The 17,720-nt window shown below is 37.1% G+C and overlaps 1 protein-coding gene across 4 annotated transcripts in view; it reads right to left on the reverse strand.

The window, feature by feature from the left end:
- The window catches only part of FAM210A (family with sequence similarity 210 member A), a 19,212-nt gene continuing 1,492 nt past the window's right edge, over nt 1–17,720 (reverse strand). For 2 of the 4 annotated variants that reach the window (XM_076330040.1, XM_076330042.1), the window contains exons 2-5: nt 7,174–7,291; nt 5,438–5,910; nt 3,156–3,267; nt 1–1,864 (exon numbers count right to left, since the gene is read on the reverse strand). In XM_076330040.1, the coding sequence (XP_076186155.1) occupies nt 1,631–1,864; nt 3,156–3,267; nt 5,438–5,886 (795 nt within the window). In that variant the 5' untranslated portion in view covers nt 5,887–5,910; nt 7,174–7,291 and the 3' untranslated portion in view covers nt 1–1,630. Of the gene's footprint in view, nt 1,865–3,155; nt 3,268–5,437; nt 5,911–7,173; nt 7,295–17,720 lie in introns of all 4 variants that reach the window. The other 2 variants (XM_076330041.1, XM_076330039.1) reach the window with 1 other exon arrangement.

Raw genomic sequence — 17,720 nt, forward strand, 5'->3', positions numbered from 1 at the left:
TAAGAATTCACAGAATTATTTTTTAATAATATTTATCAGAAACATGGCACTTTACATCTTCAGGGCACTGAACATACAATGATTTTTCCTCACAACTTCCCCGTGAGGTAGGCATTAGATTGCAGTTACTATTTGACATGTGGACAGAGGCAGAGAAGTATGTAATCAATTCTGCACAATTAAGTTAATGAAGTTCAACTCACTTAAACATGGAGATGCCTTCAGTGACTTGACTGAAAACATAAGAGCGGGGCAGAGCTGATAAAGTATCAGCTATATTCTTTTACTCTAGTCAATTACAATGCCCAGGGTCCAACTCTGTTGCTTCCCCATAACCCCCTGCAAAAAACCACCTTTGTTAAACAAGATACACATGCAGACAGTTGCTACAAAGTGAGGTCTGTAATAGAAATAGGAAAAAACCCACTTCAATTTAGCCTACATTTGAATAAAACCATGAGAGAAGTTTGCCTGCCCAGTCAAATAGAACAGTTTCAACATCAGTCCTTTATGACATCTCTGAGACAGCATTTCAGCCTTCAACTATGAATAAGTATTTGCTTGATCTAAGAAAATCTAGGGAAAAAAAGTTTGGTAGACTGTGATCACTGTCTCAGAAGTTATGCTTATTTTTAGTTAAATTGTTCTACTGAAGTCTGAGGGATTCCTGAATAGGAGGAAGAACTTTTGGGCTTAACTCTAACTTTGCATGTATTTAAAAAGCCCCTTAGTATACCAATTTCTCAAGTAAACCTCTTTCAGAATTTTTTTTGTTCCAAAACCGAAATAGAACAGTTTTGTAAACTTTAACATAATAAAAAAATCCTAGTTTTTAATATACAATTATTGATTAATTTCATTTAATAACTTTCTTTCTACCGTAAATCAACTTTAGGAAACAAAGAATACTTGACAGTATGGCTACTGTGATTAACTCATCTTCCTATAGCTTTCAGTTGAGATTTCTGAAAAGATATACTGTCCAAGAAAGATTCATAGTCTCCACCTGTAAACTATCACAGCTCGGCTGAAGTCAATGTAGCCATTATAATTCATTCAGACTGAGTAGCTAATCCATTGATTCCTTCATGTGCAGTTATCAGCAATAATGGTCTGTCTCCAAGTTGAGAGATGATCACGATTAAAGAGGCCTGGGTCCACATACTCTGAAAACCAAAATACGTTGCCTTTCCCAGTAGAGAAATCTTCATTCTCATTTAATGGAAGATTCAGTCTCATGAAATAATGGCTGTGCACTATGATGGAAGAAGAATAAAGCAGTGGCTTTTGGAAGAAACCATCTTCATTTTGAGGGGAGGGGGGAAGGGGGGGGGGGGGAAGAGAGGGAAGAGTAACTTAACACTATTACCACTGGACACACAAACTTCTAATCTGAGATTTGCTTTTCCTTCTGTAAATTGAAATTTTGCCACCACCTCTCCCCCAAAAAACTTTATCCTTGGTGAATATACAGAATTTTTAAATCCACAGAGCAATTGTAGTCTCCAGACAAGGGGGGGAAAAAGAGTAAAAGGCAAAAAAAAAAAAGCTCAGAAGTGCACTTCGTTTATCCTGCCTCAAAAAGGGTTAAAGTGCTAAGTTTGATATATCCAAAAATTAAGTATCTCTCCTAGTCCTTTATTTTTTTAAATGAAACTTTATCTTTGGTTTCTTGTATCTTCTCTGTAATTTTATCCTTTGTTTCCTCCATCTTCTCTGTAATTTTATCCTTTGTTTCCTCCATCCTATCTTGTAGATATTCCTTTACTGGTGGTGGTGTGGACATGTAGCCATTCTTACGTAAATATTTAACAGTGATGGACGTTCCTCCCAAAGTCACAGTGTATCTGGCAGGAGTTGCAATCTTAAAGAAACCAAAGAACACACCATAAGACAGGACAATACTATCTAGCAAAAGGTATTTTTAATATTGAGAATTTATTTTGGCCAGCGTCAGATACTAAAAAGATCTTCTATTATAAGAAAATAATATAATATGCAGAAATGCATACCTTTTACTTAAAGTATCCTTTTGACAAAACCAGCACAGGCATTAGACTTCCATTTTAAAAAAAACTCCCCGTGCAGCTTGTGGGATGAGCATTAGGCATCTCGGAATGCAATTCAGAACAGACAGTTTGAACCCTGAGCCATACAAGCAAAGAGGAAATGCCGACAACAAGATATGCTTTAAATTCTAAAATTCACAAAAGTATAGGCAGCTTTCGGTCCAAAACTAGGACCCACACATAGAAAACCAGAGCTAAAAGAGACCTTTAGAGGTCAGCTAATCCAAGACACAACAAACCAGGTTTGTTACGCTAGACAGACTAACCTGTTCTTTCACAACTTCAAAGATAGAGCCTGCACAATCTTCCCTTTGTAACCTATTCTAGTGCTTCCACGTCTTGAAAGTTTCTTCCAACACTGCCAGATCTCCCAGCTATAATAAAATCTTTATATTTAACCACATTTATTTATTGGTCTCTTTTAGGCACAGGAATAATTGGCAAGAGTAGTGCTTTCACATTTTGTTTGGGAAAATAACCCCTTTAAATAACAGATAAGAAGCACATCACGTTTGGAAACAAAACAGATGAGTGGCATTCAAAGCAAATACAGCACTTTGTTTTTGCATGGTCTGACACGTTTTAAGTTTCCCAAATGCGGATTGTGCACATATAAAGCAATAAAAAGAAACCCAAAACTGAATGTAATTGATTCAAATGGACAATGAAAGTACTTGACAATGATGGAGAACTAAGGTAGGAAGACAAACTAGCGAATCCTCTAGGATAAAAATAACTGTACTTTTATCTGGAGATCATGAGGTGTTTAGACTTTACCGCTTCATCCCTGTTAATTATGTCAGGGATAGAGAGGAATAACTTAATTGTAATTAAATCTCTGAGGGCAGACAATAGCTCTGCAGCAAACAAAGAAATTATTTTAGAAATACAGAGAGACTCCTTAAAGGAACACAGAGCCCGTATCAACTTACATGTGGCTATTTTTACTACAAAAATGACTGCTCAAGTATGTGTAACTATCAAAGAGAGAAAAGAGCATTAATTCTTTCTGCTGTAAACAAATAAACCCCATTTAGTTCACCAGGCAAGATTTAGAGCTTATTTACAAACTATAATTGTACTTACTTTATACAATGCATATGCAGTTAGTGCATTTCCACTCTGGGAATTTTTCAGGATGTTTACTATGCTGTCTGGTAAGCCAATCAACTCTAGGAATGGAACAACATTCACTCCTCTGTAAAAGAGAAAAAAATCGACAACCTGAATTGGAATTTGAAACCTGAACAGTGATTTACAGTACCATTTCCATTCTTTAACTCTATTACACAGACTTTTTAATTTGATAGCAAAGTATTTTCTCATTTAAGCAATATACTTACAGGATTTATATTTCTGTACATATAGGCAAATCAATGTTCTTTTCAGCATTCCATCAAGAGGTGACCCATTTTTATTATCCCTGTTGGGCTGAGCAGCTACTAACTTACCTGTGTCCCAGTTTATTATGTTTGGAGGTAAGTAGATATAATGGTGGTAAGATAGCTACTCAGGCTCCAGTTGTGCAGGTTCAACTTCAGGTTCTGTTTTGCCTAAAATTACTACTTTTTCTTTTTACAATTTCAGACTAATCTGCAGCATGCCCAGAAGCACAGAATCCAGACTTCAGTGTCCTCCATTCACTTTTAAATATATCAAACGGATGGAACGTGGCAAAAGAAAAGGAGGCAACATGTTGTATGGAGAAGACTTCAGGGGTTTTGTGCCCAGTTGTTCTACCTTATCAATATAAGGTGGAGGGAGCTCCTATCACAATTTCTTTCTATTTGAAAACCAGGGAAGCTAAGCTAACATCAGCACCAAAGAAAAAAAAAGACAGCCCGTCTTTACATTACAGTAGAAAGCTACATGCAGTTATAGAAGACCTGCCTTTCCAATATTTAGAGCTGTTGTATTATTAGTATCATTATCCATTTCTACCTAATATTTTAAGCATGCTTCTGTGCATGCGATGACTTTAGCATCAGGAACGATAACGGGCAGTAATTTACTAACAGTTACTAGAATGTACAATCTGAAGGCCTATCCCCAGAGTAGAAAATGGAGACCTAGTAAGGTCTGAAAGACAGCATTAACCGTATTATTTAACAAATCACCATTATTTAGTCTCGTATCATGGGCAGTCATTCTGAAAGTTTTTTTCCACTTCAAGAGGGTGCTGCTCCTGTGGCATGACAAACTGAAGCTTTGTTACAATTAGTTTCTAGTTAAATATTTCAGTTGTTTTCATGTCAAATATCTATTTTAGCAGCTAACTTAAGTGTTTCATGAAAAGTAATCTTCACTCAATCTGAAATGTCTGCATGTAAGCATCAATCTGAATTCATCCAAGCAAAATATTTTTATAGCTCAAGACCTTTATTCCTCTGACATGAGCTAAATTTAGAATGACATTTGGTTCTATAGCTCCTAGAAAGGGCAATTATGCCAGCTGGTTAGAGTAACTAAAACAAACACTTGTGCGGCAAGGCATTCTGATGTTAAAGCCCCATCCTTGCCACCACTAACTGTCGTTGTTTCATGCCTTCTATTATTAAATATACAACACCAGCAATCCAGAGATATTTACACATATTTAGCAAACCACTTGCAGATAGATAAAACCTCTTTCATCTGAACTAGCAGCTTAGAGCTGATATAGTAGTTTTTTTCCTAATAAATGCCATTTTCCAGAACAGTATCTGGCACACGCTATAGCTGAAAGAAACTAAAATTAGAATACATAATTTATCTTTTTTTTTTAGCCACACAAATATTTAATTTCCAATTCAAACGTCTGGCCTACAGAAGCAATTTTTTCAGCGGAAGGCAGGAAAGACAGGAAACAAATAAAAAAAGGAGAACATACACATGGCTTGTGAAGAGCTCAGAGTGAGGTGAACGACATGAAAGTCCAATGATGAGGAAGGACTGGGGATGAAGGCGGGAGGAAGTGGTGAAACACCCCTCAAGTCCAATGGCAAAAAAAGAACAGGTCTATAAAGATCTCACCTAGCAAATTGTAATCAGGATTCCAAATCCCTATCTTTACCTTGTGAGAGGTTACTAACAATTTCAACGCTGTTTAAATCCACGCGTATTTTGTGGAAATGAGCACTCCTTAAAATGTTAGCAACGTATTGGTATAGAGCAGTAACTGCATAATAATAGTACATACGTGACACACTCATGAATCCTATGCACTTTCGATATTAATCTTGTGCTTCAGTTAAAAATGTAGCCTCATTTCCCTATTACATATAGAGGCACTTTTTAACATGTAATAATAATTTATTGTCCTTTCACCTGTGAAAGTCAGTCTCAATTCAACAGCAGTATTGGACACTGCAACAAAAATATCAACTTACTTCATGGCTGCATAGTAAAAGGATCCAAACCACACAGTGGAAGTCAGAAGATGCACTGGAATCATGACTTTTCCATACTGTTTAAAAGTTTTTTTGAATCTCTGAACGAGACTAATTGATTTGTCTTGTAATGGATCAGGATCTGAAGAATCTGACTCTACAGGGCTCTGCTTGGGCGTATCAGTGGCCGAAGTCAAAGGATTTCTCTCTTCTGGTACTTTGTGAGGAGCGTCTGCTGGCTGTGATGAAAAAGCACTTTTCTTTGAGGCAAAGCGTGCTGCACCTGCATGAAGACATCGTTTAGGAGGGTCCAGTGCCAGAACCACTTTGCATCCAACATTAGACAACACTGATTGCCCTTTTAAGCACTGAAAGATACTAGTGCGAGGAAAAACCAAACATGTCCCATGCGCCAGCTGAGATGCAGTATGTAATAGACTCCGTTGCATTTTGTTGAAGTGTGGCTGAGGTTTCTATAGAGCGGAAACAAGAAGAAAAGAGTAAACAAATTGCATTTCAAGAATCTGATTTCTAATTGCTCCAATGCCACTTGAAATTCTCAAATTTTAAATTGCTTTCTATTCTTCTACTTTAAAAGGTTTTCCTTATCTTGCTTTGCAGAAATTGTTACCTTCTAGAATTAAGCAAATAATTTTAGATCTCACTTCTTTAGCATTCTGAACTAAAATGGCCCCTTCACTTAACACACACTGTTCCTCACAGCTAAAATGCTCATTCTACTCTCTAAAAACATTTTTAGATGTTTAATGCTAACTACTGCTTTTATCTGCATAATCCGGCATAGCCATTGAAAAGTTACCCTTGAAACTTCACTTCTAGTAGCTACTGATAGTTTGAGTGATATTTCCAGCCTACATAAATGTAGTATGAACTCACTGAAGTGCAATGAAAATTAATTTTTGGTGTCAATACATTCTTAGATTTGGTATAATTTTTCATATTCTATACTATTTTGAACTAAGAGTAAAAGCTCATACAGTAAAAAAAGTCAATAATTATTATTATTAACAATCAATCAGTAATCTTAATAGTAACAAACCTAACCACAAGAGCCTGCCCAGTGTACATCTGTTAGGAAGGGGGACAGTACTGTTGAATGGCATGTATTAACAGGAGCAAAATTGAACTGCAATTTCAGCAATATTACAATGCAAAGAGTATTTTAAAACTGTGGATAACCCAGTTAACCTTATGATTTTTAATACTTAACAGTTACTCCTGAAAGTTCAAAAGAACCATTGAGAGATTCCCCATAAAAGAAGAGAGGAATTTTGTTTGGCATGGATAGACATCAAGAAGTCATTTTTTTCCCCCTCAAAAATGCATACTTTGAACTAGTGAATGAAACACTAACTCTCTCCTCTCCTTTATACAATGACTGCAAGTTACAGAATTAATTTTCCTTCCCTCCAAAACAAGTGCCACTAATTGATTTTATGTAACAAATACCAGTTAACTAAGTCAGTTGTAATATAACTTCTGAATCTTTCTGATGCTTTTACATTTTTAATTATCATAACAATTTTTGATCCAAACTAGAAATCATTTAGGTTTAATTGAAACTCCACTGTCGTCTTCATGTCTGCTTCCCCTTCACCTATAGTCTCAGATATATTTCAGTCAGGTGTTTCGATACTGAATTTGTCTAGGCTGCTGAAAATTATCAATACTTCATAACACAAGCAGAAGTTTCAAAAAAATGAAGCCATACATACCCTTTATTACTTTCCAGATATGCAACAAGTATGATAAGGTTTGTATCTTCAAAAAGTTGCAACTCTTCCACTAGTTCCCCACCTTTCAAATATATGTCTTGAACATATTGAGGACTGTCTGCTAAAGTAGAATAAAAGGCACATTTAGAGAAACAGCAACAGCAGCAAACTAATATTATGAAGGTTTTTGGTCAGCCTGAAACCTTGCTTACTGAAGAAGTTATTGGTATAAATTCCCCTTTGGATACTGACATGCTAACAGGAGATTTTTTTTCTGTGTAACTTAGAAGTTCCTCAACTGTGAACTACTGTTTCCTTCCAAGAGAGAAAAGTTTAATAACCCAAATGCATCTGTTGGAACATTCCTGCCTATCTATATGTTTTCTAGATGTTATTGTTGTGCTTGAATTAATTGCAATTACTGGAATTACAACATCTGACGTGGGGAAAAGATTGGAGGAATAGTTTCAAACTCCCTGGGAACCTCTACCTTGCATGTGAAGCTCAGACACCCACTTTTGTTGAACTCATACTAACAGAGGAGGTATTGCATCAACAGGGGAAAAGGGAACTCTTGTCTCTATGTAAGCAAGCAGTTACTCACTCCTGTTGAGTTACGAACTTAGTGGGAGCCAAGAAGTACCGCTGCTTATAGAGCAGTAAATCAGCTACAGGTACTGCCTCTCAACGAGTCATCCTTCTGTAAGAATTCACTGGAAGTAGCAACTGCCTGTGGTATCTCTGGTTTTACGAGAAGCGGAGATTCTTGCCGACTTCTTAGATCCAAATGCAATTGCTTCTCAAAACAAAAAAAATCAGTGAAAACGCTCAGCAAAACTCAAGTGTTAAGATGGCACTCTGTCACATACCAACTACCTTACTGATTTATAGAAATTATAACCATAAACTGGAAGAAAACAACTACATTGCTTGCCTATTGCCACTTACACTCCTTTCCTGAGGGACAACACTCTCCAGAGGACTGTTTTCCCCCCTCACTAATAAGTACACAACACTGAGCATCTGCCCTAAGGAGATTTTTCACAATATCCAGCCAGCAGACTCAGCAAAAGATACCTATCCATCTATGGGAATTTGGGAGCTCTTGAGTCAGACTTCTGCCGTTCATCTGTTTACAGTGGATGGTACCCTATTGAAAAATATCTGTTCCAAACAAGCTTTGAAAATTGCCACCACGCAGCATGGGGGAAACCACTTGATTTTGGTTCATTAATGTTATTAACAGGACTCTGCATTCCAACAGCCTTAGAAGGAGATCATTCTTCTGTACAGAAGCAAGGAGAAACTGAACAAGTATTTCTGAATTTTCCCATTATATATAGTGTATATATAGTAGCATTTCTCAGAACCCTGTTTCTAGGTTTTGCTGTCCAGCACCTACTGACGGCACAAAAGTAACACCGTACCACACCTCTGATTCATTGCAATGGCTGCAGAACATTGAGGTATGAAATAGCTTTCAGGGGGTGAGAATTCTCCTTAATGTGAAGAAGCAATGGGTCACTACTACATGTTCAATACTCATCAGTCAGTAGCTAACGTAGTTGTGATTGGTAAATGAGTTTCAAGGCCTCTGCTCACAGAGTTAGGTGCACCGTGTAAGACTTAAAGATAGAATGTTGAAGAAGGCTTTAAAGCAGGGGAGCTACCAGGGCCACTGACAAGACCCGACACACCATTTTTTTTGTTCCTACATCCTCAGACGGACTTGGAACTCATTAACTAAAGGGTTTTTCTCCATGATGCAAGACCTGGCTGGTCAAAGGGAAGGTTCTCTGTCTATGGTAGAGCCTGAAAAGGTCCTGAACCTTGTAAGCACAGATGATAGCATGGTCCTAGCTAATATTCTGTGAAACAGCTTACTTTTTGCTTCTCCACTTTAAAAATGCTTTTTGCTAAATACCTGATATATAAGAAAAGGCTTAGATATGATAGTGCTTATATCTGAGAATAAAAGAAAATGGGTTTTTCAAAACAAGGTTGGAATTTTCCTAACAATCCTACTGTGTTTTACAGGTACATGCTTTATTTTACTAATCTAAATTAACAAAGGTGAGACTTTTGAAGTGTTCGTAAGCTGAGGATGACGCTACTATCCAGCAGCACTACAAGACTAAAGGAGGGAAGTATTATATTTATAATGGTTGCAGCAGGATGTAGGAAAGACAAATGAATAAAATAACAGATTAATATAGCATACACTTTGTAACTGATTTTAAAGAAATGAATGTTGTTAAAGGGGTGATGAATGCAGCTGCTCAACTAATATTTTAATTACTTGGCTCAACATCGCAAACAAATCTTAAACAGGACAGACAACTCAAAGTGCACAATAAATGAGGTCCAAAGAAAGACGAAATTGTAGTTGTTTCATCCTTCTAAAGCATGAGATGAATACAGAGAAATCTGTCCTTTAAGATACGGTAAGTGAAAGGAAGTTCCTAGTACCCTGTGCACCCAACAGGCAGCAGGAGAAAGTGTGTCAGCCTATGGATTCGAGGCAGTTTTATTCTCCAAGTATAATACTTTCCTTATAGAAATTACTGGAGCTATAAAAGTTATACAATTGCCCCTGTAACTTCACGTTGTTAAAACCCCTCAGATTCTAAGGAAGTCAGGACAGTAACCTAAATGTTATCCACAATTACACCTAGTGACTTTTCAAAAGTTGTTCATTCATTTTAGTATATTTCATTTTTTCTGTGCCGTTGCATGATGATGCAAAGGCACAGAAAAGGACAGAACTAGAAGCTTCAAATACCAAGGTGGAAAAGCAGCTGGTCTGTGGCATGAGAATTTGGGGGGGGCAGAAGGTGTTTTAAAGGATCTTAGATTTCTACATTAGCTTTCTCTTAAAAATGCCACAAGAAAAAGAAAAAACCCCAACAACATGGAGATGTCTAAGGACAAATATAGCTGTTCTCTGCTGTAAGAATCTCACATGGTCAGTGACTGAATGCTAGTAGGACAAACTACAAAATGAAATACAAACGCTTCTGGGATAAGGTCTCCTCTTCAGTGCTGTCATATTCTGGCTAACTATTTAGTAGTATCTCCAGCTGGCTGTAAACTGAGCTGAAGAGATCTTGGCTGTTCAGGACATACTCCTGGTTGGGATTCTTGGACATCCATTTAGTTCCTGAAGGCACGTCTGTCTCATGGCAAGCTGTTAACAAGCCCTCTGACATAAAGGGAGTGCTCTAGTGGCCTCTTGAGTAAAAGTATAGATCAGCTTCTCATTAGAGTGCCAGAGGCTTTGTTTAGGAAACGTTGGTACTTCTATTATCATTTACATCAGCTTTGGCATAAAACTGATGTACTGCAGGAGTACCCTGTCTCTTGCATTTGCTCTGCTAAATCTTTACCTTCCAGTGATTATCTTGTTCCCAAGGACATCAACAGTTCAGGATCTTTTAATGTCACAGATTTGATCTGCATGACTACCACAAATTCATGTGTTTGGATGTGTACTAACATTTTAAGCAAAAAAGTAACAAGCCAGGCTGGTATAGATACAGCAAAGGCTGCTGTGGATATCTGTTGTTGGAAAGAGAAATCATGCCAGAGATGCTGTCAGATGAAATTTGCATCAGGATAATTTGTATAAAAGCAGTTACCCTGTTACAATTAACATTTTTTGAGCTACCAGAGAAATTAAAATACAAGAATGGGGGTGGATGTAAGATGGCAAAAACTTTAGTGTAAGTTCTTTTACAAAAGAGGTCAGAAAGCATCTGAGGGAATTGAGGGCATAGTATATGTAGACTACACTGGCTTATTTTCTCAGTTCTACCAGAAACACTCTGGACACAATATGTAAATATGGATGAATTTAAAGCATTTTTACTTGTTCTGTTACTGTTTAAAAAAAGAACATTAATTATACCACAGGAGAGTTCCCAATGAAAATCCATGAGCTTTTTCCACTCCCAAGGCATCTTTCTATGAAACCAGAGAATTAATTTACATTCTTGTCATTTTTAGTGTAAAATCAAGCAAACTTTGAGCGTTGTGTGTTGTATATACAGAAGAATTTTGAAAGGACACAAACCAAGTTTTCAGAAATCCTTTCCAGCTCACCTTTCAGATTGCATAAAAAGCAAGTGTACAGAGATCTTATCCAAACATCTCAGTTTAATAAAAAACCCACTGTACCACTTACATTTTTACTAAATATAATTAAACCCCCCCCACTGTATTGCTTACATTTTTACTAAATCTAATTAAAAAATAATCAAAAATTGTTTTCAGATTTAAATTGTTCTTTTCAAGAGCTTATTGACAGTATATTTTTTAAAAAAATCTTGCCTAGCTAATAAACTAAAATAAGAAAAACACAACTGAACAGAAAACATATGCATTGCCTAAAAAGCTGGGAACACATTTAAAAATCATTGTAATAATAGTGTAATAAATACAAAGCATCATTGTTTTTCCTAAACTCAATGTAAAATATAACTATAAACCCCTTAGTAACTGCAATGGTTCAGCATAGCATGCAGTCACTATCCATGGGCAGGAAAATGGCAGTGTATAGGGACTTTTTATTCTTTGTATTAGTACTTTAAGAGTGTATGAATGAGCATTTAGAATTTGTATTTTGACCTTTACTACTTTTGCAGTGTCCCTGATACAATCTGTTATTCATTCTAAACTAAGAAACTTGGTTATAATTTGAAGTTTGGGCATCACTACCTGTCTAATCCTGTCTATCATTCAGAACTGTCTAAAAAAAATATAACACCGCATTTTAGGTTAAAGGGAGTAATGCAAAATAAGTCATGGTGAAATTTATTAAAATCTTGGTAAAAACCCATCACGTTAAAACAAATGAAAGAGTAAACTCTTGTAGACAAACTACCCTAAAACATTAGCCCCATCCCACCTCCATCATGTCTAATCTCTATAATATCTTCACTTAGTAAATGCTATGCTATAATTTTTAAATTGATCATATTACTACAGTTCAATACTGATATCAGTGGAGACAAGCCAACAACTTTTTTACCCTTATTTTATCTAAGCTACTCTTGTTCTTGCTAAAACAAGCTTAGTGAAGTCAAGAAAGTAGAATAAACCCTCACAGGGTCCTTACACACACAGTCTTCACTACTACAATCTTCTGATACTTAAGCATTAGAAAGCACAACAAAAAAGTAGCTTTAAGAAGAATAAAAACTCTTGTAGACATTTATAAAGTCTGAACATTGGATTCAGAAGGCAAATAAAGCAGGAAAACCTAATGCAATGCCTGTGTGTTGAGTTATAGATCCGGAATGCTAAACAGGAGGCTTAACAGCTCATCTGCATCCAGTCAATATGACAGTGGTATCCCCATTTTCTGCTATGTTGGAAGGTATTAGATCTTAAGCTTGCATGCAGCTAGGCATCATATAAAAGTGTGAATGTTTTCTCTCTAATTCTTCTAAAAGAAAGTACCACAATCATTTGTAGTGCTTTCTGCTCTTCAGAACTATGTTTTTAATAACCGGTGCTATTCCACCTTTTAACTCTGTTTTCCTGCTTTGCAGTGCTGAACAGCTATGCTGGGTTCCTTCGTTCAGAAGTTTCATTCTGCCCTCTACTGAATTTTTACATAATTACACCTCTTGTACTAATGCTACAAAAGGTCTCTACTCTCCACAATTCCTTCCAACAAGTGTAAATTTGCTGGATCATGTTCTATGTTCGTTCCAGAGCCCCCCAAAATTAGAGGCACATGTCAAGGGGAGGGGAAAAAACCCTGCCTTTTAAAGTGCTATCTGATTTGATTTTTTGTCCATTTGTCACTCTATAGACACGTCTGCAATAAGCAAGTTAGAAAAGTTATGCTTTTAGAGGTTAACTAAGCTTAAAAATAGTATATATAGATCTATGCTAAAAAGGCTAAAAAACGCCCCTTGTTAGTTCAAAGCAGGGACTGTACTCATCTGCTTATTATTTTGCCCTTCTGCATACTACCTTTCACTTTAAGCTAATGATCAAAATAAGATGTAATTTTGTCTCCTTTTTATTCCACTCTTAGGTAATAACTTTCCCAAGCAACCCCTAATAGCCTCTTTTGTCCTTGTATCTCCCAATGTATCATTAGTTCATTCCCCTCAAAACACTTGTGTTTTTCTGTCAGAGGGCCATTAACGGTGAGGTGCGGGGGTATGTTTTGCAAAGCATTGGGAAGTTTCTACTAAATAACTAAAAAGGGCTGCAAAAGGTAATTCACATAAGCAAGCCTCATGTCAGCAGTTTCCTGCATACGGCTTTGAACTCCCTCAGAAAAATACCCCACAACTGAACTGGTGAGGGGTTAGATGCTAGAACACAAACAAATAAATAAACACACAGATCGGTTTTCTACACTTCACCGAAACATTGTTTGAGAAACTCTTAGGATCTCCTCTCTCAATAGTTCATTGAACCTTTAATTGGCAGATTCCTTGCCTCTTTCAACTTTCACTGAGCATCTCAAGAGTTCTGACTCTACATTTTAACACACATTGGAAGGCATGAGAAACATAACTATTAGTTCTATGTTCAGGGTTCAGATATTTATTTTATGAAGTTCTGCTACCTCTCTTTAGAGTTCAGAACTGCTGTGCACATCTCTCTTCACTAACAGAGCCATCAATAACAGTCAAAAGGTTGCAGGCAAAACTGAACTCCAGCTTGCTCAAGACTTCCTGCTATTCATAATTTGGATTCTAGTAGCCAAGCTCATTTTTTAATTCATAATCTTTCTGGTGACTTCAGGATTTCGCTGACATGTAAAATTTAGATTATATGTAATTTAAACAGCTCTTGGAGTTATAATCAAATATTTATTCCTGAAAGGTCTAATGAAACAACTGGAGACACAATGCGGATACTGTGACTTCCACTAAAACAAATGGTGCTAACCCAAATAAAGTTCAGCCTTTTTGACCAGATCATAGAGTAAGAGCTTAGGTATGCAAATACTTTCTCTTGACTAATTATAAAAGGCATTTATTAGGAATACGCTTAAACTTAGTTAGCATCAACTTTGTACAGCCTTCTGCCTCATCTTGCATCGTGACTACCAAAACTGTCTTTTCTAGCCTTGCTAAATGCCGCTTTTGCCAACTTGGATCTTTGCAGGTATTGGCTCATTGTTCCGTGTCCCTTCCCTCCATAACCCAACTGTAATCAACAGTATCAGCTGTAATAAAATTGTTACATAATATAATTTGCATTTAAAATATTACAAAACACTTAAAATAACAATCCCCACCAAGTAACAAGTCTTTTGCCCATCAAATTCACCCAAAGTGCTTCTAAGACTTCTAAAAACCATGCTCAAGGAAAAACGTGGAAGCCTTACAATTAGAAACAAAGTAGGAATAAATGTAAAACAGCCCCAAACTGCAAAAAACCTCCAGCTTCAGTAAGAACAGAATTCACAGTGGAAGCATTAGGCTCAAGATTTTCTTTTTATTCTCTCACCACATTTACCTCACATTTTCAAACACTGAAAAGCTGTCATTTTTCCCAGCAAAAAACCCAGAACGTTCATCTTTCAGCTGAATTACTGTTGGCAGACATTCACTTCCAGTATAAATCTTTTCTAAATATTCAAAGTAAGTGTTGAATTCTCTGTTGTGAATTCAAACTTGTCCATATGGGGAAATATGTGTAGTATCAATCAGAATATCTTGAAAAATTATGTGTGAAGAGGCTGATCATAACATTTACAGAACACACACATGCTCAAAACCACACTCTTCATCTAATTTTTAGTAAATGCTATTCCCCACATCTCTACAAATGAATGTGAACTGTTCTTATCAAAGAAGTATTATTTTTATTAAGGTCTTGACACCCGAGTGGATAAACTTTCTTGCCCACCATTCAATTTAATGCCCTACACAGCATCTTTTGCTTAGAAGACATGATTGCTAACGTTGCCAGTCATGCAAACAACAAAATGACATCATCTACAAGTGTCCAAAAGAGCATCAGACTCAGAGCTGTGTCTTTACACCAGAAGGAACTCTGATGGGACTTCAGTAATAGGTCCCTAATAACACTCCCACTCACAGTCTGAAGTAGCAGATTTACTACATTTCAGTATTCAGATTGAGAAAGGAATCCCGCGAATGCGACACTGCAACCTTGGAAAGCACACTGCGTTCTACGAGATGTGATCAACAAAGCCCAAGGCTTGTGTTTCAGCACAGAAACATCCCTCCGTCAGAAAGTACTATCCTATGGCCTGAGACAGCAGGAAGCAAAAGACGCTATCTAACTTCAACATCAGCAAAATCAGCTTTTAAATCCACAAAATATTAAGAGCAAATAGTTAACTGACTGGCACACACTGGGGCTAAGCATTACCATTACAGTTAAAAGACAAGTGCTTTCACGTTCTACTCTACTCTTCCATCAGCCACTTTTGGAAGAGACTTGCAGAACTGCTGTAAAGCCATTCACGTATTTTTATTTAAAACCAGCAAAATCCATCCATCTGAAAAATCTACTGCTGTGTTTTATAACTTGTTCATGAGCACCTGACTGTATTAACCCCCATTCCCTTCCCTCATCCCACTCTGCAAGGACAGACTACGCAAGTTCTAGAGAGATGCAGGGGATCATCTGCTACAACGTTGTAAAAAGCCACAATCACAGCCACGCAACTTCTTGTTTTGTTTATGTAAGAACTGTTGCACATGGTCAAGGTCAGTTTTTGGACAAGATCAAACAGCAGATCCATGGAATTAAAATTTATAGCCCAGCTAAGTGGCGCTTTCATTTTCTGATGTGCACAGGCTAAGACCTAGTTTTACCATTCAGATGTCTTTGTTTAGAAGCAGTATCACGTCTGGAAACATAACAAAAATACTTCATTTTTTGTTGAACCATACAACGGGTAGCTAGTTTGAAGATGATGTGGGGAGAATTGAGTGATAGAAGGCACTGGGGTAGAAAGGATTGGAGCTGTTTAGAAGAAACACCAAGTTCATGAGAACACAGATCATTACCACTTGTGCTGCAGAAAAGTCCAGACACCTGCCAGGGTAAAGCCCTATTGTATAATCCCAGTGTCTCAAGGGAGAAATGACTTCTGTCCTTAACTGGTTGCTTACTAATACAGACAAAAGGTGGGAGGACTGACATAATTAGACACACCAATCTGGCCTACTAACACCTGGTTAAACCATAATTTTCCTGACAGTTTGAAGCAATACATTCTTGACTTAATATGAACAAAGTATGCTGGACTTAACACACCTGTACTGGTATCTTCACTATCAACTGAATTTAAGAAGGTATCCTCACAACAGATGATAAAGATTTTTTAACCGAATAATAACTTTCTACTCTTACTGTAATTTTATTACAAGGACAGGGACATGAAGAATAATCTGTGGTTTTTAGAGAAGGTATCATGATCCAAGACTTAAAAATTAAGAAAAAATGCTGCAACTTGAGCAGTATTCTTTTTTGTTGTTGTTGTTGCCATTTGTCTCAAGTCAAAGAATCTACTAGAGATATTTTATAGTCATTAAGAATCCCTGACCCCGAGATTGACCCTTGATCTAAAGTGATGGAACTAGGTAGTTACCCATCAGAATATCAAGATAAAATCCTTATGATCTATTGTGACGATATCCTACTGTCCAGGAAGACTTCAATCATGTTTTGGGCCCAGGCCTCAGTTCTTCTAGTGGTTTTACTCCACTCTTAATACTGAAATATTGCTGACCGATGTTTAATTTGCTTCAGCATCTAATTTTGCAAGTAAGTTCAGCTTCAACTATCTGGGTTCACAGTGTATCAACACCAACAAGAACTACGTTGGATCTTCTTCCCAATCTGCAAAACTAACTGATTGCAAGGACTGTTATGGATTCAACTAGCAGTTTTACATTTTAAAAATCAGTGGTCTTTCTGCTTTTGTCATTGAATTTGTTGTGCCCTCATCTTCAAGACCAGTCAGGACTCCCTACAGATCCAGAAATGTGTCAAGATGCAAACCGAGGGCTGTTACCTGGGATAAGGGGACATCAGGAACTCCCTATCTTGCAAAAACAGACTTCAGTTTCTTAGTGATGCCTATAAGCATACACACAGAGCTAGGTCAGTTTATCTGGAGAAAAGTAGGAGAATTACATGGATCCTTTTAAAAAACAAAACCAGAACAAGCCTTTTCTTATCAGCTGCTATAGTCTGTGAAATAGATCTGTAGACAGTCATGCCAGACAAATCTTTAACTTCTTACATTCCTTACATACTCTTTAACAGTCTGAATTTGCCTACTCAGTTTTTGCCATGTGCAAGGCACCTGATTATCCACCTACCCAAATCATCAAATGATTTTTATTTTTTCCTCACTGATGGAAGTGCTTCTCAAGCAGCAAGTGCAATTCAATAATGCTGACACAGAGGCCAGTCATGCCCCTTTTACCTCAAACAGCCCTTGAACAAAAAAGGGAGATAAACACCTGCTGTCAGCCCCATAGGAGGAGATGGATGGCGGGGACACATTATCCTCCGTGCATGCATTTCCCACA

This window comes from Aptenodytes patagonicus, chromosome 2 (genome assembly GCF_965638725.1).
Source record: "Aptenodytes patagonicus chromosome 2, bAptPat1.pri.cur, whole genome shotgun sequence".
In the NCBI taxonomy this organism is placed as follows: domain Eukaryota; kingdom Metazoa; phylum Chordata; class Aves; order Sphenisciformes; family Spheniscidae; genus Aptenodytes; species Aptenodytes patagonicus.